Below are 25,601 nucleotides of genomic sequence, written 5' to 3' on the forward strand. Positions count from 1 at the left end.
CTGGGTGTTTGGTTTATATTCACAATTTTACTTCTTGGCATCCCTAGTAGATTTTATAAGCTGAGGAAAAACTGTTTAACATGTATTACAGCTCTGCCAATGGAAATAGTTGATGTTTTAAGAAACCCGGAAACCTGTCATTGACTGAGACACATGGGCTATCTGTCACTTGGAATCAGAGCAGCTCTGCAGCCAGACATCTTCACATTGAGCTGAACGGAACTTGGCTCACAGAGATCACCTGCTATTTGTTTTACACCTTAGATCAGGAAGCCATGAAAGAAACTATCTAGATGATCCCCTTACTAGCCATACTCCCTTATATTCCACCAGCTGTTTTCTTTGATGCAAACATAAATATGCATTTTAAGAAGAGGGTTGCAAGCAGAGTAGATTATGACTGAAATAAATATTTAAGAAAATGTCTGGCATCCTTTCCTGACACCCAATGAAAAACGATCCACATAAAATAATATAAATTGCTGCTGATACTGCATTGGTCATCTTGGGTGGTTGGCAGAGGTGCCAAGGATTTAGCGTTCTTCTCGTGGAACATGGCTAGATTTATTTTCACAGCATTTGAAGGATGTGCTTTTAGTAAATAAGATATGCTCAATTTTCCAGTAATGCCACTGAGTCTTTTCTGTGTTGAGATTAATCATAAAATGGATAATCATGAAATGTTATCATACCTTCTGCTCTAGTGTGTGCATTGTACCTGTTGTGTAATTTTCCTGTCAATTAACATATGAATATATATATTTGATGGTATGGCTGTATACTGACAGCGGGGGAGCATGGGGCTAAATGTGAGCAAGAGCTGCAATCGAAGAGAGAGATCTGTTCATTAATATTTGAAAATAAATGAAATGTTGTAATTATTATAGTCATGGTTATTAGTGTTTTATCTTTTATGAGTTCATTACCCATGGTGACGCATTATTAACTTTTTTTTTGTTCATTGGATGGTTTGTTATGTTTGTTGAATTAATTTTTTCAACGTCATTGTAATACTGTTACATACTGTCCACTAAAATATTAATGGTTCCAAAATTGTAATGAATTGTTTAAAAGGTAAAATAATGGTTTACTATTAATATACTATATTATATTAAAAAAGACGTTAGCTGTGATATAGGTTTTTTTTCTAGTGTTTCAAAGCTGTTTAACCCCTCTGCGCCTATGGGTAAAACAAATGTTAATGCCTAAGCACAATTTTGCAACTTTGATCTGTGTTAGTAAAACTGTACATATCATCAAAACTTCTTTATGCATCTAGGTGGTTTATACCTTTTTTCAGGACAAATTAGGCTTTGATTTGGTAGTAAACGGCAATGGATATCTCCTGATTTTTTGTTATTGTCAAAGGAAAACTTGTGCAAAATAGTAAGAAAAAAATCATTTTTTTAAAATTTAGCTGTATATTTCTTGTTACTGCCGTAACATACCACTAAAGAACAACCAAAAATAAATTTCTCCTGCTCCTGACGATTGCAGCCATACCACATATGTGTATATTAGTTGTTGTTTGTACCTGTAGTACAGCCCAGAAACAATAGTGCTTATTTTTCTTTTTATCCTACCTGAAATACACTGACATCAACTGACACTGATACTAATTTTAAAGGAAATTAAAAAAACAATTCTGCGGAAAAAAAAATACTGACACTGACCTTCACCTAAACAAAACCCTGCCACTGACCTAGATAAAACCTTGATATAGGTATTTTTTTGTAAATTTTTTAAAAATTATTATTAATCATATTTTTTCTTTTTTTTTTTTTTTTTTTTTTACACACAGTTGTCATTTTTTTCTCTGCAAGGAGAGACAGAGAGAGAGAGAAAACATGGCGGTGGGATAGCCAATCAGAGGCTATTACAGCTATAAGGTGACCCTGAATTGGGAGTTCCAGGTCAAGTACGGGACCCGGGGCTCTCAGTGAGACCCCGGTCTCTGTGCGTGGAGCGTGCCGTGCGGCACGCTCCCAGCACAAAGGTACATACGCAAATATGGGACCCCACAGAAAAAATATCCCAGTTCAGTAGGGCCACATATATGCATATGCTCGTCACCAAGGGGCTAAGTTATCTTTTTCAGAATACAATTCTTTGCATTTAGGTGACATTTACAGCAGAATTGCTATGCAATGAGCAAGGCTATTCAAATGAATCAATTTTTTGCTGTAATTTATTTTCTATGTAGTCTTAGTGCATTTAAAGCATATTATTTATTTCTTTGTATTAAAAGCAAAGCCTCCCAGGATGCAAGAGAAATGAAGGGTGTGCTTGCAGTGTATAGTCCCATTTTATAACCCCAGCCATGAGAAATTACAGCTGTATAACTCTTACCCATCTTCCTGTATATAAAATACTGTGCCCTCCTGACTGCATGTGGCTATTTAGATCCAAGCAAGAGTTTATGGTGCCCAATGGTACATTTTTATTGTTCTAAAACAAGATTATTCAGTGTACTATACATGGCTCAGGATCTGTGCTGTCCCCTATTTTTAGATTCCTGCATGGTGAAAGGTTCGAGCAGACGAAGCATTGTAGAAGGAACAAATGGTCAAATAGCAAGTGTAACATGTTTGGGTACATGCTTTGTCTATGTCCTGATGTTAATTTATGGTACAGCTAGCTATAGATTAGCTCTTTTTAATTGAACCTGCACTTTTTACAGGAAAACAACAGGTTCACTCTGATCCACCACCCATCCCCATCAGTAAACAGTATGTGAACTATGAGGTTGTAGTTTAAACTGGGATATAGTCTCTTCCCATGTGACAGCCCTAGTATTTGGGTGCTGTTACGTGGAGCAATTAGATGAAGCTCCACACTTCAAAAAGAAACTTAATGTATCCTTTCATAGAATATTTTGTAATAATAAGCAAAAACGCTGACTTTTTTCTTTTCTGGGATCACATAATTCCCATAATCTCTGACACTCCATAGCATAGGTCTTGTTTTCTGCTGATGCATCATAGGTGGCTTCCAAGAACCCTCCCCAAGTCCAAGGAAGAAGGATCAAGTTAAATGGGGGAGAGGGGCATCTAATTCACTTCATTGTGCCTCTGTCAGGGATCCCCTCAATCCCCGCCGCAGGCGCACTGCACCGCCCTGTGCAGGGACACGGGCACTAGGTCCGGGCCGGCCGCGGCGTTCGAGTTCGTGCATGCGCAGTAGAAGCCGCGGCCGCCCGCTGGGCACCAATGGCAGCGCAGGGCGGGATATTTAAATGTCCCTGAGCTGTCATTTCGGTGCCTTCTGGTCTTACCTGTATCCTGTGATTCTGAACCTGTGCCTAAGTAAGTTACTGACCCGGATTGCTTTTGACCTGCTGATTTCTCCTGCCCAGACCTTTGCTTTGCCTGACCTCTCTTTCTGAATGCCCCTCATTAGTTCTGACCTACTGTTGCTGACCTGGCGTGTGATCTGACGATTCTCTGCCCGCTCCCTTGTACCATACCGTCCTCTACGTTACTGACTTGGCCCGTCTGACTTCGCACTTGCTCAGCCATCCATCCATCCATCCCATCAGGGTTACCCGACCTCCTCACATCTGGCTCTCCCTGGTTGGAGCCCCTGGCGAACACCCTTACCACTGACAGGTGTGCTCAGTAGTAGCGACCTGGTCCCGGGGTACTCCAAGTCCATCCCCACCATCAGGGGCTCTGGTGAACAAGTACCCTGGGGCTTAAACGCCGCGCTCTGGGCACGCCTGACCAGTGGAGTGCTAGTGGTGCCGCTCGGCGGTCCCTCACAGCCTCCAAAGTGGAGAAGAGGTGAGGAATATGTTGACTTCAGATAAAGAGACACTTGCTTTGACCATTCAGGTCAAAGTGACAGTGTTTGTGTAAAGAGTCCCCCCCCCCCCCCCCTACCAATTAATCCTCATATTACCAGGGCTTCCCTGCTGCATCTTCTGCTGCCTCAGCAGGCAAACATCCCTGGAGCTTTAGGCAATGGGAGCAATTGTTACCACTTCTATGTGACAGTGCTTGGGTCTAGCAACCAATTGCTAAGCCTCAGCACTGTAACTTGACAGGGAGTGACATTACTACCTCCCCTGCTTTTTTTTCTGGTTACTTCGTGACTTTGATTGCTCAGCTCCTCTTTATAGTGGACCCTGCTGTAAATTGCAATGTAAAATTCTGGTTAAAAAAAAAATTGCCAGTATTAAAGAAATATTTTCTTCAAAACTCCGTTTCCAGTCTGCTTGCCGATATGAGACTGGGAAAGCGGAGTTTGCAAATTGTGTGAGAATACTCCTGCATGGTACAGGAACACATTCTTGTGGAATTTGGAATCCTTGGTGTTGCCAGGATCATATGTGAAGTCCAAGTGAGGAAAGGCTGGAAACCAGAGGGCTTTTTTCTTTTTCTAGGAATGTGTTTTTGCTTTGTTTTTTTTCAGGGGGGCTTACTAAAAAGCAGAAAATGCATTTAATGCAAAATCTGCTTTAATCAGAACAAATATTTAGCTTCATCTTTATATGCATATGTTCTGTCTGAGGAGCTAAGATGCTTTCATTAATCAGCTGCTATTAAACTAGTGTATTACACTAGGGATAAGCAATGCAATAAAACTGCAGAAAACCAACTAGGTAATTATGCCACACAGAAACCAAGAGCTATGTTGTTGACAGACATCACCTTTAGCAGAACTGAGCATGTCAGTGGCCTAAAACCGTTACCTTGGAGATCATCTCAGGAAAGAAGAGATGTAGGAGAGTGAAGAAATCTCTCCTTTACACTTTACTAGAAAATATCGAGACAAGATATTATTACTTAAAATGTCCAGACATGTTCAGACTGTGGCTGTTTTATATTATGTACAGTACATAGATGACATTTTGTCCTCCAGGAGACCCACCACCATACCATTAGAATAAATGTTTTGACCAACAGTGAATATTTTTCAGCCCTGTAGATCTATATCATGTATGAGATATAGATAGATATTTACTAATGTGTGATTATATGTGTACATTAGATTTTCACATAGTAGATGGACACAACAGAACTTTTTTTGGAGATGTATTTATACATTAACCCAAACGATAACCTAGACAGTTGTAGGAGCAGTATATGTTTTTTATTCCTCCAAAGACAGATGGAAATTGATAAATTTGAAAAAGTGGAATCATGAACAAGATGTGCTATTTTTTTCTTTTTTTCTATTTTACACTTGGATCAATAAATCATTTTCCCCTAATCAGTGGCTCAAAGTATATATTTTACTAAAACATATTTAAGGTTTACATTAAAAGGGAAGGGTTAAAGCCCAGTCTAGTTTTTAATGTTGTCTTTGTTCTTACTAGAGAGATTAGCCCTTTCTGTTGATTCTGCTGACCATTGTCACTGGGACAGAAAGTAATAATAAATTCAACATTGTTAAGTTGTCATCAGAAGGTGAGGGTAAGTCTTCCAATGGGTATACCTGATTTAGTGAAATCTGTCTAAGATCAAATCTTTCTTTATTTTAGATAGATTTCTTCTCACTTTCTGTTGTGTCTCTAGGACATCTCTCCAACAGGACACAGAGAACAAAAAATTGAGAGTTTTTGACTATTCCCAACACTTTCCAGAAAAAAAAAATTTTTTTTTAATCCTTGAGATAATACATCCTACCTTTTTACTAGTTTGGATTTTCCTCTAGACCTTGCTGTATTGTTCCGGTCCTTCCCACTGCCTTTTGACAGTAATCTGCTGATCTAAAACACACCTGCGGATGATGTTGGAACATGCTTGTTGGCTTTCATACACAGCCTAACGGCAGTGCTAAGATGTAAGGGTCCTTTCACATGTCTACAGGCAGGCAGATAGAAATGGATGTGTGCACTTACAACTGCCAGCCTTCAGGTGTCTCCAGGTCTGGGTCTAAACATGACTGATCAGAAAAAGCCTGATGTAAATAGGCACAAGTTCATTTACATCCAGCAGCCCCTAGATCCAACACGGGTCCACCAACACCCACACACAAAAAAAACTGGGCATGGTTGTCACAAAAGGGAAATCTGTCCTATTCTGCTCCAAATCAGCAGGGGATCGCTTCACTGCTCAATGGAGTGGAGCATGCCTATGTGAGAGGACCCTAAGCCACAAGTCTGCTTTTAGGCTAGATTCACACTAGCCTGCATGATAAAATGCACTGGAGACTAGTGCTCTGGTAGGGAACTGTGCAATGCCTGTTTTATTGCATGGCACTACTTGTTTTTTTTTTTATTCAGCTTTATTTGAAGTGTCACAATGTGTGGTGTGAATTTCATCCAGTTAAGGAAAAGCACAGGTAACCGCACTGAACAAGCCCTAAAACCTGTCATAGATGCTTCGCCCTGCCTGTCAGCATTTTTAATGCAAGAGTACACTGAGCCACAAAATTGAAGTTCAATGTACAGTCTCAATATAATTCTGTGTCGGGACAGAATTGTCCCAAAACAGAATTGTGGGCCTCAATTTTTTTTTTGGCTGGCTGTTCATTTTCACTTTAATCAAGTGATTTTTTGCTTTTTTTAGGACAGCTGCAGTGTGCAGGATGGCGATAGTAGCACAAAACTACAACCATTTGTATACCACCTGAATACAGAAGGTTGGCCTCTTAGTATGGGTGCCATTGAAGGAATGCTTTGCATTTTTTGAATGAATGCAAAGCATTTTTGGATTGGACAAGGTGGAGAAGCAGGGCAGTGTTGTCACTCAGCTCGGGACTTGGAAGCAAATGGAGATTAGTGACATAGCAGTGTCTACTTCTGTGATTTCCACCTTCCAGGGGCATCGGCCAGGTATGATATATACATAACTAGATTGGTTCAAGCTCGACTAATGTAACTGGAAAAAATATATAGACCATGTCTGAAATGATTCTTTAAGTGTGTTATGACAGGGCTTAACAAATCCCAGGCCCAGGTCGCCATGGCAAATAGAAATTGCGTCCTAGTGCCTGGGTTCACACATTGCCTCCCATAGACTTGGGAAAGCACGCCCCATAGACCAGAATGGGAAATTGTGCCCCTTAGACCTGAATGGGAAATAGCAACCCATAGACTTGAATGGGAAATCACGCCCCATAGACTTGAATGGGAAATCGCACCCCATAGACTTCAATGGGAAATTGTGCCCCTCATTGCATGAAATCCTGGGCACTGACAACCTACCTTGTGCTACAAAAAAAACTGGCTCCCAACTTTTTTAGCCAGCTCCTAGAGTCAAAGCAAATTTGTCAAACCCTGTGTTATGATGTGACATATCCAATTGTTAATGACTTTGCTGCTGGTCCCAGAGTGGGTACATATTCCTAAATCATATCACCAACAGTGTTAGGTACCGGCATTTCTGTACACAACAGAGATACAATAATGTAAAGTCACTAGATTAAGACATACAATTTACACATTTTCACAGTGGTACAAAAAAGAATTTACTGACCAAGAGTGATCCAGGTGCTAATTCAATTCATTCTGCACTATACCTTAGCTAACCTTTTTGTAGGTCATAAATGAATAATAAATGTTTGGCAATCTTAAGGAAAAATGTAATTTTTATTAAAAATGAATAAAGACATTTGGTGGAGGGGGGCATTTTTCCCATGTTCTTTTCATGTAGATTTAAAATAGTGTAATCTGCCATGTAAGTTACACAGCCTAATTTAAAATGACAAAAGCTCAGGTGCTTTGGAGAAAATGGGGGATGGAGGGGGGGGGGGGAGTCAATGAGATGCCATTCATGTATGAGAACCATTCTGTGATGTTGTAACAGTAGTATACAGTACAATACAGACACCATCTATATCGCTTTGTTTTACACACTGTGCAGTATGGACTATGCAGTGCACGTGTACATCTGCACTTTGTCTCTTGAGCTGGAAGACATTTAAAAACATTACCTGCACCCTTTTTTCAAGCCTGACAGACATTCAATGTATAGCCCTGCACTGTACATTAATTCATTTAACTCATGATTTATACATACACTGGCAGCATTTATTTTTCTGTAATTTGACATGTGGAAGATATTTATTTTACCCTCTTGACATGCTGCTATAGCTATTACCATAATCTGCAACAGACAAAAAAAAGTTTTGCAAAACTTTAATTAAAGGATAAGATCACTTTTTAACAAAAAAAAATGTTTTGGGAGCCTGTAAAGCATTGCACCAGCTGGTGCCATGCAGGTCTCCTGCAGACTGTCAGTATATCTGCTTGCCCATATGGGATGTACGGGCAAGCAGATATATACCAACAGGAAGACTCACTGAACTACCACAGCTCTCATAGTGCCGCTAAGGCTGTCAGGACTTGTAGTTTTCTCATTCACAGAGGACAGTGAATGAGTGTCGTGGACTGAGTCCCGCATGGCCCCTTTTTAAAAAAATTGTGACAGCTAGAGGGGAGAGAAGATTCTCTGCTAGCTGTCAAAGCAGTTTAGCGGGGGCCGATCCATCCATTACATGTTACACCCTGCATATGGGTGTAACATGTTATGAAAGGTGAACTTATCTTTTAAACATTTATTTCTTGGAATGCATTAATATTGCTGCAATGTTCTAAATGAAGACCCCCTTCCCCCTCTATAAAACTGTAACCGAAACCACCATTTCAAACCACAACCAGCTAATATTTATTTTATAACTGCCAAAAAAAAAAGAATTCTACTTAAAGCGGAGCTCCACCCAAAAGGGGAAGTTCCACTTTAAGGACTGCTCCCCCGCTCCCCATTAAGGATTGGCACCTTTGGGGGGGCGAGGGGGGAGGAGGTACCCGAATTTGACAGGTACCCGCTCCCACTTCCGGTCTGATCGCCTAGGCGATCGGAAGCGGAAGGTGTCCTCCCTCCCTGTAGTCTTTTGGGACACGTGACAGGTCCCAGAAGACTACAAGACTATTCATGAAGCACAGCGCTACTCACGCATGCGCAGTGGGTACCCGGCTGTGAAGTCGAAAGTTATCACAGCCGGGTGCCCACTCTGAAGATGTCGGCCTCCTGGAATACAGGACGGCTGCTGAAACGGGCTGCAGGGGACACATCACGGGACCGAGGGACAGGTAAGTGACTGTTTTTTTTAAAAGTCAGCAGCTACAGTTTTTGTAGCTGCTGACTTTTATTTTTTGGCAGCGTGAGTGGAACTACGCTTTAAAAACATGAGAGCAGGGCTTCCTGAAATTCTCACATCCCTGCACATGTACATTATATGGGCAGAAGTTTCAGGACGCCTGATGATCACACCTACCTGGCCAGACGTATGTGGGCTCCCCTCTAAATTAATGGATTAAAGTGTTTGCAGCAAGCTGTTAATGCTAAACATTAGGTATTTTATGCAAGTGTGTGCTTTCAACCTTGTGGCTACAGTTTGAGAAATATATTTTTTGTTCCATGGTGACTGTGTTCCTGTACACAAAGCCACTTTCATAGAAACAAGGGTTGAGCTTGGTGCGATGAAACACTTGATCTTGTCAGAAATACAGAGCTGTTGAGAGTCCTTTGCACACTTCTAATTTTATCTCAGAGAGGGTATATAGCCCCTTAGCCTTTATCTTAGATTACAGAATGACTAGCCTTCATTTTGTAGAGATCAGAGAATTGGGGTAGTTGAGTAGTTTAGAAAAAGACTCCGGGCAGGGCTGACACCATGCATTCCACAAACATGTTCTGTGTTGTGCATTTTTGGCAGATCAGTGGGTATTTGTTTGTACTTGCAGGTCTTTCGAAGGGATAAAACATGTGGAAATATGCACGTATCACAGAGATGTGCTACTTTTTTTTTTTTTTGCTTTGACATATAATTTAAGGTGTATAATAGGCACCAAATCAGTGTAAACAGTAAAGCTGCAGTCTCTGTAATCTTGTTTTCATTGGCTTAACCAGTGCAAAGCATTAGCTCTGTGCGTTACATAGGCTTATTGGGTGAAAAGGCCAACACCTACAGTAAATTTGCAGTATTTACACTGGATTTCCATGGCTCAAAGGATTCAGTCTAGCGGAGATAGTGCTAGGGGAGGCAACATTTCTAGGTAGAGAACATCATGGAAGAGATCAAAGATCATTAGGATTTGGCTTTTTTTTTTTTAAGATATGAACTAGCAAGGCCACAATAAAAAGCAAGGATGGCATGACGGAAACTTAGAAAAATATAATAAAACTAATAGCACTGTAAAATTATATACTTAGTCTACCTTAAAAGTTGGCTTCAGTGAGAAAGTCAGCATTTGGTCACCCGCATAAGTTTGATACAGGAGTCCATCATGAAAGAAGAACTGGTACTGTAGGTAGTATTTAGGGTAGTGTACAGAGGTTAGTAGGATGTATTGCAGTGTATAAAGGTTAGTAGTATGTAGGACAGTGTACAGAGGTCTGTGGTATGTAGGGCAATGTACAGAGGTCAGTAGTAGGTAGGGCAGAGAACAGGAGTCGGCAGTTTTAGAGCAGATTATAGGGGGTCAGCAGGGCAAAGGACGATGTCAGTCAGTAAGACAGAGGATGGTGTCAGTCAATAGGGTAGTGGATGGATTCAGTCATTGTGGCAGAGGATAGTGTCAGTAAGGCAGAGGACAGTGTCCATCAATATGGCATTGGATGGTGTCCATTAGCAGGGCAAAGGACAGTGTCAGTCAGTAAGGCAGAGGATGGTGTCAGCCAATAGGGTAGTGGATGGATTCAGTCAGTGGGGCAGAGGATGGGGACAGTCATTAGGGCGGTTGACAGTGTCAGTAAGGCAGAGGACAGTGCCAGTCAATATGGCAGTGGATGGTGTCCATCAGCAGGGTAAAAGACAGTGTCAGTAAGGCAGAGGATGGTGTCATTCAATAGGGTAGTGGATGGTGTCAGTCAGTGGGGCAGAGGATGGAGTCAGTCAGTAGGGCAATGGACAGGGTCAGTCAATAAGGCAGAGAATGGTGTCCATCAGTAGGACGGTGGATGATATCAGTCAGTAGTCAAGTGGATGGTGTCAGTCTATAAGGCAGAGGACAGTGTTAGTTAGAAGGACAGAGGAGGGAGCCAGTAGGGCAGAGATCTTTGTGTACAGGGGGTCACAGGAGGACATGCAGAATAGGGAAGCACCACCTACACACTACTGCCCTTTCTTCTGGCATGCTGGTCCCTGCTGCCCCCACCCCTCATCCTTCCCACACCCTAGGTATGTTCCTTTCCTGCACTGCATGTGTGAAAGGAGCAGTTTAGAATGGGGATCGGCAAGGCAAGGATGTGATCTACCCCTCACCTGCCCGTGATAGACAGGTTGCTGACCCCTGAGAAAGAGAATAGGTGATATCTGTGCCTCTGCGAGAAAAATTTAATTATTTTCATTATTTGGAGGCCTGATAAGATATTCTAATATGAGCATTCAGGCCCCCTTTGATCAGCAGTGCCTAGGCAGATGCATAGAGGGTAACCCAGTCCCGATTGAATTTTTACATTAAAAATTTTTGCCTAATGTTATCATATATGGTCCTTTTCACACAGCAAGGTTTTGTTATCTTAGCTTTTTCCACACTGGTGTTTTTTTGGGTATTTTCAGAGTTTTGTAAAGCTTTCTAAACTTTCCACAAGTGTTCTAAGATCATCTTGTCATTTTGCAGCACATTGTGGTACCTTGGGCATTGAAATACATATACGAGCAGTTAAGAGTACCTTTCAAATGCTTGAATATTTTACTAGTGTTTCCATAGACCGCGATGGGAGCTAAAAACACTTGCATATTCAGAGAAAATGCTGCATGTAGAAGATTTTCAAGTGCAAAACCCTAGTGTAAAAAGTCCAAACTGAAAAAAAATGCCTTTTTCCTAGCGCAAACTGCTTGGATCGGGCTCTAAAACAAGCTCTTTAAGTAAGCCCCATCATTTCAATTCAATTTTTATTTGAAGTCCTAGTTCCTTACGAATACAATATAGTGCCGTTGTTATTCCTGCAATGTTTCTCTCCAAATGAGAAAGCGACATTTCCTGTTTAGACCGAAAATGTAATTGGCTGCTCTGATACTTTTCTTTCATATAGTTTGCATACATTTGTACAGTATAAGCTCCTACTCACAATCCTTTGGTAGTTAATAAACATATCTTTGTTCCAACAGATTTCAGCAGATATATTTATTCCAAATGTGTTAACTTTTTAAAAGATATATATATATCTATCTTGTAATATATATATATTATTTTGCGCTATTTTTTTTCTTTTCTTATAAAAAGATTTACACATGTGTCTCGGTGAACAAAATATCAACAAATTTATACGAATTACATGAACAGACTGCCATGCCCAATGAACTGCAGTGTGAAAATCAAACATCTATCCTATGTACGATGTATTGAAAATATACAGTGTAATTACCAAGGTAAAAATAAATAAAAACCATTGCTTTGTTGGCAGTGTCATTCTCCTGTTCATACCAGTCTTTGCTTCAGGTAGAAAGGCAGGAATACTAAGCTAGTCAGTGACAACCTGAGGTGTTAAACATTTCTGCCTAGCTTCATTGTCATCAGTTGTCATTTGTTTACTCCTCTTGGGTTCTATCCATGAATTATGGATTACGGCATTATTAGGCATTGGATCAGCTTCCACAATTGAAACGACCCTTTTTTTCATTTTGCTTTTCAAAACCTTTTGGAATTTTTGCCTTGTGAATGCGTATAGGAGAGGGTGGAAGATGGTAGTTCCATAGGCCATAACTAAAAAGCAAAGTCTAAGTTTTACCAAGAGGTCGCTTGGGCCCAGACATAAAATAATTGTATTCAATATGGAAATGGGCGTCCAACAAAAAAGAAAGGTTGAAATAATCAATAGTGACATTCTGAAAACTCTTTTCTGCCTTTCACGTCTTTCTCTGTGTCTTTTGACTGCTCGGCGGAGGGCAATGATCACAGATACAGAAGTTCTTACACCAAGCACCACATTCCTGCCTCCACTGCTTTGTGAGACATCCGTGGTCTCATGCTGTGTAGCCAGAGAAATTGTTTTTTTCTTGCGTATCTTCTTTTTTTGCGCTGTTGAGAATCTTGTGCCAATACGAATGTTTAGAGCCTGAAGTATTTTGCTGTATGTTATTAACATTACAATAATTGTGAAAAAGAAAATGGGTATCTGTACCAGTAGGTGGTAATACATCCCGAGTTCTGTGTGGTATTCATTAGCGCTGACACATAAGAGTGTTTTGTTCTCCCAGGTGGTTTCACTTTGAAAGCTGAAGAAGTTAACTTCAAAGAAAGGTATCAGGAAAGAAAGAAAAGAGACTATCCATGTCGATGTCATCAATATGAATGCACGGCCCATAGTTAGAATACGATTGGCAGGTTTTACTGAGATGTCATAGCGATCCAATGTGATTGCAAAGACATTGACCGCTGTGGAGACACTGGCAAAAGACACGCAGGCTTCATGGAAGCAGCAAATCAATGCACTATTGCTCTCGAGCGGCAGCAACAAGATCACAGCTGTCAGAGGAATACATCCTACACATATTATCACATCAAGGACATGGAGATTCATAGTAATAATGTTGCTGACAGAATTGATCAGGTTGGATTTCATGCAGTAAAGAACCAGTACGGTGAGGTTACTTCCAAGGCCCATAACGATTTCCAGCATGAGGAAACAGGTGAGGGAAATTTGGAAGCTGAGTGGGTATGACAGTGGTCTGTACATGTTGGTGCTGACGTTGTCAATCTCATCGCGAACTGTTATATTGGCCTCAGACTGCATGTTGGTTTCCAGCAAGAACATGAAACACATTCTGTTGAGATAGGCAGCATGAGTCCTGTAAGAAGACCAAAACAATATCAGAGAGGCAAATCATGAAATACCTACATTCTTGATTTTTTTTGTCTTAAAATGAGCAAAGAAATTATTAACGATGGCCGAGTGCCATATTTAGGGTGTAATGATTTTTTTTTAATATTTTTTTGTGCCCCTTGGTTCCTTTTAGAAATGATTGCCCTTGGCTGGCAATTTCAAGTGTTCTGCTGATTTATGGAAAGATGCACACACCTGCATGGAAGATTTAGTTCCGTGTGAACTCCCTACAACCTCATAAATCCTTGACTTGTCTTGTTCAAGCTAAAGAAGGGCAAGAAAGATTCTGTAATGGAACAAAATTGTGTGCGATGGCTCCTAACGGCTAATAGTCTCACAGGTGTGATATTAGGTAAACTGACCATACATGATGGCTTCTGAGTGTTTCCATGTGTTCCTTGGCATGCATAGCCAGTATCCAGTGCATGTTTGGAAGGTTCCCAATTGCTAGTTGCAGAACAATGCAATCCAACTTAGCTTTGTGCAGACAGTAGTAAACTGCAGAGAAATAGCTGAAATTTCCCAACACAAAAGTAATGGTGAGTGTAGGTTCACTCTGTACTGTAAGATTTTACTGCGATTGCACCAAAACCATTTACTTTTTGTAACCCTGAGTGTTTGTTGACAATCTTTAAGAACAAGTATACCTCCAAAAATGAATAAAAATAGACTTTTTACATATCAGTGCATTTTTTGCCTCTTGTAGTGCATGGCAAAGGTAAAGACAGGCTTCTATTATTTTCTTATCCTAAATAGCGTGGCAAAGTAGCACTGAGTAAATTACCATTGGAAATAAGTCTGTGCACACCACACTCAATTCACACAAAACGTGACAGTATTTCCAGCTGAGCCCAATAAGATTTAAAAAATTACAGTCACATGATATAATTTATTCTGTTAACACTTTGTCAATTTAGTCTATTGAAATTGGCTTTTTTCATCATCTGTAATAGATATGCCACGCCATAATGGTTGATAATTGTAATGAATAGGTGGGGAATTGCTCTTTGTTAAAGGGAAGGTAAAATGTAATTTCAGTGATCACATATTTTTGTGTTATTGTGGTGTTTCCCTTAAAGTCATTGTTGATGTAACGTTTACATTTTACATACGTTATCTTCCTGACTGTGACATTGACTGCTAACCTACTTAAAGCTGAGCTTCAACCAAATTTTATTTTCTTGAGGAATACAGTAACATTTTTGTTCAAATTGTAACATCTGTATGTTAACCCATTATGGTATAAATTTGCCTCACTTGCCCAATTGATACTGTACAAGAAATGGGGAAGCGGTTTTCAATGGGACAGGAACACTTGAATAGCAGTAGAAGAATTGTCAGATGTTAGAACCCTTCTCCATTTTCTCAAAATGTTATAAATGTCCCATTGCTTTCTATCCCTACATGAAGTGAAAGTTAAAAACTACTAAATGGTCACAATGAAAAAAAGCCTTAGGCAACTCTTAGCGGACTCCTTGTGGGAAGGAGCAGTAAAGCAGAACTATTATGTAGTAATGGAAAGCAGGGAGCAGAGCATGAGTATGTACTGAGCAAATATAACAAACAGAAAAAGTTTTTAAATGTTAAACCTAAATTTAGAGTTTAAAGGTTTACCTTAAATTCCTTCATATTACAGCTTACAGTGTTTGTAACGGTATTTTTATTTTGTTTTTAATAAACTTGTCATACTTACCTGCTCTGTGCAAATGTGTTGCTCAGAGCGGCCTAGATCTCCTCTTCTCTGGTCACTCACCGATGCTCGGCTCCTCCTCTTCTCCATGTGCTACCACAGGAAACTGCTTCCTATGGTGGCACAAGTTTGGGATCGTTCCCGAGCCAGGCTGTGGGCATCTATTGACACATGCAATATGGCTTGGCCCACCCCTCCTTCCCGCTTCCTTCTCACTAGATTTAATTGACAGTAGCAGGACCAATGGCTCCTGCTACAGCCTCCATGTCTAGTGAGAGAAAGCAAAGCTGTCGAGATCTGTTCAGGAATTTAGTAGGGGTGGGGTAGGGGGAGCTGAACATGCATTAAGCTAAAAACCTTAAGTCTTTATAACCACGTTAAATCAAACTGATCTCTTTACTGGTAAATCTAAAGAAACATTGAATGCCATTTAAAGGTGCACCTGTCCTTTAAGATTCATAATCTTTAAGGAATCCTTGTAGCCCTAAGCCCAGATTCATGCCTGAGTGTTTAATAGCTTTAAGGTCAAAGCTCCATATTGCTCATGAACTAAAATCCCATGCTTAAATTGTCCCTGTTCACATATAAGTGTCCAGGTGCCTGTAGCTCAATGCCTGACACTCAAATAGGTACATAAGCTACTTTTGAAGCAATATGGGGAGTTTTTGACCACAGAGACTTCAACTGAAGCACCTGAAATTACCCTTTTCAGACCTGCAACAATCATCTCCTAATCCTAGCAACTAGCTCTCCATTGGCTAAAACAAAATGCTCAAGCCTAAATATGCCTTAAAAAAAAAAAAGCAAAAATGCCTAGAAACTAAAAACACCGCAAAATCACCTGTAAACATTTACACTAGGGTATAAATTCAGCCTAACATTTCTTCTTTTAAGCTGTCAAAAGGCTCTTGTACAAGTGGAATGAAGATTATCTACTATGTTCTGTCATAACTATTAGGGCCCATAGGCTGAAATTTTGTGATTCAGCAGTTACAATTTGTGTTTCCATACCTAGTCACTAGGCATTGTGCTTGTTAGATGCTATGTGTTCATGTCTAGTTGACTTAGCAGCCTAATCAGTGCCATCAGCTTGTTACAAGAATCCTGGGTCGTCCAGCCTGTCATACGTGACAAGTCACACTGTTGTGAAGCTATCTCCACTTTTCCTAAACATGACTGACGCTCTGTGATCTCAGTATGAGGTCTATTTACCATGGATGTATGCAAAATATTGTATATCAGTCAACAATATCCATGTCCTTCACACGCATATAGACTATACATGTATTTAAATGTGCTCTTTATTTAGCTCCCACTGATTTTCAGCCTTTGCAAGTTCCTTAATTTATGCAAATTTGCTTTTAGTCTGTACTGTTGTTGCTATAGGAACAAGCTGGAAGTTCTGCCAAGTTTAATGTTGCTAAATATTTTTCTGCAATGTTGTTACATTTTTCTTACCAATGAGCACAGTGTAAACCTGTATTGGGGGAAACATGAACTGCCATGGCTGACCTCTGTCCTAAAATGCAACTCGCCTGCTGCTCATGTTGATGCTTTGACTTGTCCAGAGCAAGTATGCCGGATAAAAGTTCTGACTTTTATTTGCTGCATGCTTGTTCCTGGTCTGTAACTTGGAAGCCAGACACAGCCAGGCAACTAGCATTAAAAAGCTGAGGCCATTAATGGCAGCCTGTGTATCTCTTCTTGGGAGATATGCTTCAAGTTGTTCTTCAGACGTCAAATTTGGTCAGATATTGGCAGTTTCTGTAGAAGATTTTCATTTTAAAATTCACATTTCTAATACAGGTGAAACTCGAAAAATTAGAATATCGTGCAAAATTTAATTTATTTCAGTAATGCAGCTTAAAAGGTGAAACTATTATTTGAGATAGACTCATTACATGCAAAGCAAGATAGTTCAAGCCGTGATTTGTCATAATTGTGATGATTATGGCTTACAGCTCATGAAAACCCCAAATCCACAATCTCGGAAAGTTAGAATATTACATGCAATCAATAAAACAAGGATTGTACATAGAACAATATCGGACCTCTGAAAAGTATAAGCATTCATATGTACTCCCCTTTTTTGGGCCCCTTTTGCAGCAATTACTGCCTCAACGCGGTGTGGCATGGAAGCTATCAGCCTGTGGTACTGCTGAGGTATTATGGAAGACCAGGATGCTTCAATAGCGGCCTTCAGCTCTTCTGCATTGTTTGGTCTCATGTCTCTCATTTTCTCTTGGCAATGCCCCATAGATTCCCTATGGGGTTCAGGTCAGGCGAGTTTGCTGGCCAATAAAGCACAGTAATCCCACGGTCATTGAACCAGGTTTTGGTGCTTTTGGCAGTGTGGGCAGGTGCCAAGTCCTGCTGGAAAATGAAGTCAGCATCCCCATAAAGCTCATCTGTGGAAGGAAGCATGAAATGCTCCAAAATCTCCTGGTAGACGGCTGCGTTGAACCTGGACTTAATGAAGCACAGTGGACCAACACCAGCAGATGACATGGCTCCCCAAATCAACACAGACTGTGGAAACTTCACACTGGACTTCAAGCATCTTGCAGTGTGTGCCTCTCCATTCTTCCTCCATACTCTGGGTCCTTGGTTTCCAAATGAGATGTAAAAGTTGCTCTCATCAGAAAAGAGGACTTTGGACCACTGAGCAACAGACCAGGTCTGTATTTCTTTAGCCCAGGTAAGACGCTTCTGACGTTGTTTGTTGTTCAGGAGCTGCTTGACAAGAAGAATACGACATTTGAAGCCCATGTCCAGGATCCGTCTGTGTGTGGTAGCTCTTGATGCACTGACTCCAGCCTCAGTCCACTTCTTGTGAAAGTCCCCAACACTTTTGAATGGCCTTTTCCTGACAATCCTCTCCAGGCTGCGGTCATCCCTGCTGCTTGTGCACCTTTTTCTTCCACACTTTTTCCTTCCACATAACTTTCTATTAATGTGCTTTGATACAGCACTTTGGGAACATCCAACTTCTTTTGCAATTACCTTTTGAGGCTTTCCCTCCTTATGGAGAGTGTCAATGATGGATTTCTGCACAACTGCCAGGTCAGCAGTCTTTCCCATGATTGTGATTCCTACTGAACCAGACTGAGAGACCATTTAAATGCTCAGGAACCCTTTGCAGGTGTTATGGCTTAATTAGCTGATTAGAGTGGGACACTTTGAGCCTAGAATATTGCACCTTTTCACAATATTCTAATTTTCTGAGATTGTGGATTTGGGGTTTTCATGAGCTGTAAGCCATAATCATCACAATTATGACAAATCACTACTTGAACTATCTTGCTTTGCATGTAATGAGTCTATCTCATATATTAGTTTCACCTTTTAAGTTGCATTACTGAAATAAATGAACGTTTGCACGATATTCTAATTTTTTCAGCTTCACCTGTATGTACACTTGACACCGATCACCTATGTCTGCATTATTTTTGTGTTAATTTATGTTCATTATTTTCACAAAACTCGTCTTTATGTGTACATGGAAAAAAGACAGGAACTAAAAAAGAAAAATAGAACCAAGGATGAAGAGATGGGATGTTAAAGTAAAGGTTATGAAGAACGGTCTACCAAATTCAACATTTATGTTTTACGTGTCAATTGTAATTTTTCAGTGACAGTATGAGATTTTCTTCTATATTCAAAATTGCTTCAGCAGTGAAGCCTTCATTAAACACCCCATGGCCAGCAATTTCTGGCTGTCGGCCTGTTATTATTACCCTGGAATATCTAGTTTAATGGTATCTGGAGACGCACAGGTTGCTGAAGTCTGTGCTGTGCTTTTGTGTTGTGCATGTGTCAAGCTGTATTTACACTTCAGTGTTCTGGTTTTGTGCGTCTGTAATGTGATGTCTGTTCCAAGTGTATCTTGTAAGAAGTGAAATTCTGCAGGACCAAACAGAGCTCGGAGCACATTTATCTACATGTATTCCCAGTAAACCGCATTGGGCAGCCTTTTTTTTTTTTTAAGATGCTAGTTTTCTTTCCTATACCTATTTTGTATAGAAGAATTAAACATAAAGAGTAATGTTCATTTTGATCAGCAGGTAATCTGCGCTTTGAAGAAAACCTGCTTTGGTCTCCCCTGTACTTGAAAGCGAAAGCATCTGCAGAAAAATGGAAAATGTGAGCCCTGCCAGATTCCACGCTGGCCAAAGATAAAGCATCAGTCCTGTGTCTCAGGCGCTACATTTCCTGTGGCCTAAGTGTGCATTGAAAGAAGCAGAGTTAATTAACCAAATTCATCTTTTGTATCCCTGATTCTATTAACTTAGGATGAGTAACAAGCTCAAATGGGAAGTGGGCTGCATGGAGACAGCTAGCAGGCAACTGTGCTTCTAGGCAATAAAGATGTGTGGCAGAACTTGGCACCATGCTGCTAAACACCTACCTGCTTCCTTCTGCCATAAGGGACCATTTAGTTCACTGAAGCATCTTTTCAGAGATTGATACATGATGTCATTGTCACACTGTCAGATGCTTGTAAAGATGTTCAGTAGCTCTGTTGTTCAGCAGGGGTGGAATCTATTAGGCAATCTACTACTGCTCACCAAATGGATATTCTCTGCATCCCTTTCTTGTTCTAGGCTCGGGTTTATTATGTTTAAACTCCCTTCATCTTTCTACCACCATATTATAAGAATAATACATTTTATTATATAGGACAGATTTTATTTATTACTATTATCAATGGTCATGATTCTGTCAAAAGCACAAATCGTTTTAATTTGATATTGCCTATTTATTAATAGAATGGAAATGTCCTATGTAACACCTGTTGATATAAGGTTTGTACGTCTTTGCCACTAGTTTAAGGGCCTGTTTACAATTGTGTGTACTCATGTGTGTTGCATTAATGCTATTAACATGCGTTATGTTAAGGCAACCCATTTATTTTAGGCAGCACAGGAATGGACCACAAAACAGATATGCAGCTTTTTTTTTTCTGATGTAGTTCACCACTATGCAAGGTAGTGTGTTGTGGCTGATTGCCTATGCGTTGGGGTGCCACTCCAAATGAATGGCGCTGCAGTGCACCCAATCACAAAGTTGTGTTTTTAAACCCTAAGGGGTTGAATTACTAAAACTGGAGAGTGCAAAATCTGGTGCAGCTGTGCATGGTAGCCAATCATCTTGTAACTTCAGCTTGTTCAATTACGCTTTGACAAAAAAAAAAAGTGGAAGCTGATTGGTTTCTATGCCGAGCTGCACCAGATTTTGCACTCTCCAATTTTATTAAACCAGCCCCTCTGTGTCTAAAGCCCAGACCTTTTAGTATTGTTATGGGAGTTGGTAATACTATTTTGTTGTGCAAAGAATAAATGTGGATCACTAAAGCTTTGCCAGAGTTCTAGTCTTCTTGCTGTCATAAATATGCAACTTCCTTCCATGGTCTCTGCTCTTTCTTTCCCTTTGTACTTTTGAACGCAGGTTATAAGTAAAGTCCATTTGCACTTGTGGGGCACAAATTGTGCTTACTTCATCCTTCAACCTGTGAGCGTCAGTACTGAAGTACTATTTATATGGCCTTTAGCAGAAAAATAAATAGTTCTATGTAACAATGTTTGAGGAATATGTGTTTTAATTGTTCAGCTAATATTATATTTTAAGTAATGATTCTATGGGTTCTGTTTTGCGATGACACTGATCATATTCATAGATATGTTCTGAGCTAATGACAACACATATAAAGGTAATGTTGATCCTTTCCATATTTACATACACACAGATAGATTACACCCTTCTGTGCAGTATTTTTGGTTTCTGTATACCTTTCTCAAATGCCTTTTATAATAGCCTTATGGTAAAAAAACTAGTGCTTTCTATTTACCTTTTTTCTTCATGGTGCTTCTACACTTTGCCTGCCATTGATTGGTGAGCAGTATTCGAGACAGTATGTCCTCAGCCTGCTAGTAAGTAGTTTCCAGCAGACATAGTGAAGTAAGCCTCCCCTGCACTATTGTCACGATTATGTCTGAAATTAATGCAACTCGAATATGACCTTTGAATGATGTGTGTGTGTGTGTGCCTTAATTTGCTTTTTGTTTATTACCCTGCTTGCATTGCAAATAAGTTCTTTCAAGTCGAATTCACTCTTGTCACAGCCATGCAAATATTAGAAAAAAAAATGACTGGATAACGCAAAGGGCTAGAGGTACAGCAAGAAAACAAATCCCCATTACATGTTAGGATGAAAGTAACACAGCTCTGTATCAGCTACCTTGTGTCTAGGCAATGACTGATTATTTTAATCAGAGGAATTTGAATTTAATTATACCTGATATGAATGCTGGGCATGCAAATTTAGGAAGCATTATTACATAAATGAATGAATGCATAGTTTTGACTTTAAAGCATTATAGATGTGTCTCTGTTCTGAGACAGTCTAGGAAATCCAGGCTTAGCATGTATTACAAGAGAGGTCTATGATAAAACTCCATGTGAAAAGTGATGACAGCACTTACCTCTGCCAAAGATTAAGGATCCTTTGTGAACCACTCTTAATTGCTTCATCTTGTTCACTTGTAAGCAGAGCACACAGGAAGGCAGGTGTTACATATCTCTCCAGAAAATGATCTTAATGAAAAGATGTTCTTGTGTTGAGCCATTGTTTCAGCATAGTGCTAACGTGCAGAGCTTGTACTGCTGCTTTCAGGCTGCTGCGGTCGCTCGTTCAGTCTTCCCACAGCGAAATCAATAAGCATCTGAAAATACATGATGAAAGTAATTTAACATACTGAAGACTGCAACTCTCAGGAGACATGAGTGAGGTCCTGTCTTTTTTCCTCCTCTCAGAAGAGCAGTAGTGCTGCTTGTTAGGTCTGCTTTTGCTGAATGACAGCTTGCTTCGTTGCTTCCCTTCACTGCAGAGGGATGCAGTGCATTCACTAATTTTGATTGGCCGGATTTGCTGAGCTTTAGAACAGCACTGCATTTTAAAATTCTCCTTTTAAAACCTGTTTCACAGAATCCCATTTGAAGACTTGTGTGTAGGAAGTCAGAGTCTGTGATTCCATATATGCCTAGGCTTTACAGACTCTCAAAAAGCTGTTATTTTTTTTGAGACTCCCTTGTAAATTGAATTATGGTCTGTTTGCTCTATTTCTTTTGAATTTTCCTAAGACGCTTCTTGTGTTGATTTGATTTAGAAACGCTTAATAGAATCAGAAGCTGAAAAAGCTGTAGATGTTACAAGACGTATATTGAGATATAAGTCCGCCTATGTAAATGCCCTGTGCAGCTGTTAGAATTTTCGTTCAGCCACAAAAAATTGATATATTGATTTGTTTACATGTAACACGGCTTTTCTAATTTGCTATTGGATGATCCACTTTCAAAATGCAGAGTGCGTAATATTTGTCTTTTCCTTTTAAGTCAATTCTCTTAAATACTTTTAATTCACAATCTATTGTATAATTCTTAAAGATACATTAATAGAATTTTTAAAAAGTTTGTATATATTACAATCTTAGCTTGCTACAGTTTTTCTCCGCATAATTCTTTTTGTTAACTGTTTATCTAGCAATAAGAAATCCTACAATTTTTCCCAGAAAAACATCTGCCTTCATGGAATATAGAAAGTAATGTTCCAGCTACAATCACACAGACACACACTCTAGGGCCAGTGTAGATAAAAACCAATTAATGTACCAATATGTGTTGCACTGCGGGAGGAAATCAAAGCTTAGAGAGGAAAGCCACACACATATTGAATGATCATAGCATCAGGGTGGAAGCTACTGTAAAACCCAACACTCTAAGACATTTTAGATTATATGCCTCTCCCTTGGTTTAGGTTGATATAGGTTGATGCTTGATTGGTGGTGGGGGGATCACATTGTATATATCCACCAAAATCACAATGTACTGTATATACTCACCAAGGGCACATTGTATATACTCGCCAAGATCACATTGTACTGCATATACTCACCAAGATCACATTGTATGTACTCACAAACAGATTATTAGGAACTTGTGTACACCTGCTTAGTGTGCTAATCAGCTGATCACAAAACAGCACCACAGTGCATGGAATCAAGCAAATGCAGGTCAGGTGCTGCGGTTAATGTTCACATCAAACACCAGGCAAAAAAAATGTAATCACTGTGATTTTGAAGAGTTAACTCAAAATGGTGAAAAAAAAAAAAAAAAATACGAGAAATCCAGTGAGCAGCAGTTCTGTTAACTAAAGCACTGTTATGGGAGAGGTCAGAGGAGAATGGACAGGTTGACTTAGTGATATTAAAGCTTTCAATTTTTTAAAATTAAAATAACAAACCAGTTATACCTTCCTGCTCTGTGGGGTCCACCACTGCACTCTTATCTCATCCTCTTCTCTGTGTGCAACCATAGGGAGCCGCTTCTTATGGTGGCACACATGTTGGCTTGTTCCCACACCCTGCTGTCTGTGTCTACTGACACAGACAGTGGGGCTTGGCCCTGCTCCGTTCTCACTTGTCATAGGATTTTCTTGACAGGAGCAGGAACCCATGGCTTCCTTTGCTATCATTCTGCCCAATGACAGAGCAAGGAGAGTCACAGCTGTCATGCACGTCACTGGATCTAGAGCGGACTCCGGTGAATATAAGGGGAGATGGGAGGGATCCTCTGCAATAGAAAGCTTTTGTACCTTAATGCATTCTATGCATAAAAACCTTAAAGCGGAGTTCCACTCACACTGTAAAGAAACAGAAGTCAGCATCTACAAAAACTGTAACTGCTGACTTTTAAAAAAAAAAAACAGCCACTCACCTGTCCCACGATCCTGGGGTGTCCTCCCTGAAGCCTGTTTCACCAGCCATCTGATTTTCCAGGCGCTGGCATCTTCAGTGTGGGCACCCAGCTGTGACAGCTTGCGACTTCACAGCCGGGTGCCCACTGCACATGCTTGAGTAGCGCTGCGCTTCCTGAATGGCCAGTAGTCTTCTGGGACCTGTCACGTGTCCCAGAAGGCTACGGGGAGGGAGTACCTGTCAATTTCGGGTATCTGCCTCCCCCCCACTCCCCGGGGGGGTGCCAAAGGGGGACCAGTGTTTAAAGTGGAACTTCCCCTTTTGGGTGGAGCTTCGCTTTAAGGTTTTAGAAGCACTTCAGTCTTACAGGCTATGGCTACTCATTTAACCACTCTTTACAACTGTGGGGAGCAGAAAAGCATCTTAGAATGTGCAACACGTTTAACTTTGTGGCAGATGGACAAAAATTGCAGAAGACCAAACTGAGTTCCATTCTTGCCAGCCAAGAACATAAAGCCGAATGGGCACAGACTCACCAAAGCTGGACTGCTGAGGCCTGGAAAAATAAGGCCTGGTCTGATGAATCTCGATTTCTGCTGAGGCTCACAGTCTGTGAACTAATTACAAAATCTGAATTCAGTAGAGCACCTTTGGGATCAACTAGAATGGGAAATTTAGTTGAAATTTTCTGACACAAGTCAACAAAGGAACACATGGAATATGAAAACTTATGCCACAAAAAAGTGACTGTTTTGTGACCAAAGATAGGCCCTATCTAACATTAAGATAATGTTCTAAATAACTACTTGGTGGGTGTATTTGAGAAAATACTCCTCTGATCTGGTTTTGGATATCTATTACAATTTGTTATAGTGTTAAGTAGTGACATGTCGTTGGGTTTATATAGTGATTACAGATAAATGTCAAAGGTTCCCTCTAGTCTGTAGCTGCTAAAGGTCAAAAAAGTGTCCATTGTTTTTATTAACGTGTCCCTCTGGGAAGTGTATTTTATTTATAGCTCTACAATATTTGTTGCTGTTCATTCAACAAAAGCTGATCATAGATGCCAAATGGCATAAGATTTTTGTTAGGCTAGTAATAAAATCTCTCAGCTGATGGTCTGGAGCAGTCTTTTGAAACCCTCTAGCAGTAAGTGTTGTTGTCAAGTCCTTTAAAAAATCAGCAGGATAGGGTGACATTCATCTCATGTCTTTGGATACCTTAAAGTGGTAAGTCTTAAGGTTTTTTTTTTTAATTGAGACGATTCTATGTATTAAAGCGGAGTTCCACTCTCTCTGTAAAAAAAAAATTAAAGTCAACAGCCAGAAAAACTGTAGCTGCTGACTTTTAAAAAACAGCCACTCACCTGTCCCACGACCT

The 25,601-nt window shown here is 40.2% G+C and overlaps 2 protein-coding genes across 2 annotated transcripts in view; one reads left to right on the plus strand and one right to left on the minus strand.

The window, feature by feature from the left end:
* Positions 1-25,601, plus strand: part of COG5 (component of oligomeric golgi complex 5) — a 430,205-nt gene that overhangs the window by 79,683 nt on the left and 324,921 nt on the right. The window lies entirely within an intron of this gene.
* GPR22 (G protein-coupled receptor 22) lies at positions 7,519-22,376 on the minus strand. The gene is made up of 2 exons (XM_089685173.1): positions 21,951-22,376; positions 7,519-13,743 (listed from the first exon to the last, which is right to left on the minus strand). The coding sequence occupies exon 2, from the start codon at positions 13,716-13,718 to the stop codon at positions 12,417-12,419; it is 1,302 nt and encodes a 433-aa protein (XP_089541299.1). The 5' UTR covers positions 13,719-13,743; positions 21,951-22,376; the 3' UTR covers positions 7,519-12,416.

The sequence above is a fragment of the Staurois parvus genome, unplaced genomic scaffold (genome assembly GCF_062004578.1).
Source record: "Staurois parvus isolate SC_StPar_1 unplaced genomic scaffold, SC_StPar_1.0 ptg000019l, whole genome shotgun sequence".
In the NCBI taxonomy this organism is placed as follows: Eukaryota; Metazoa; Chordata; class Amphibia; order Anura; family Ranidae; genus Staurois; species Staurois parvus.

Bases quoted from the DNA above. Each gene is read 5' to 3' on its own strand.
- GPR22 (XM_089685173.1), bottom strand. From the start codon at position 13,718: ATGTGTTTCATGTTCTTGCTGGAAACCAACATGCAGTCTGAGGCCAAT.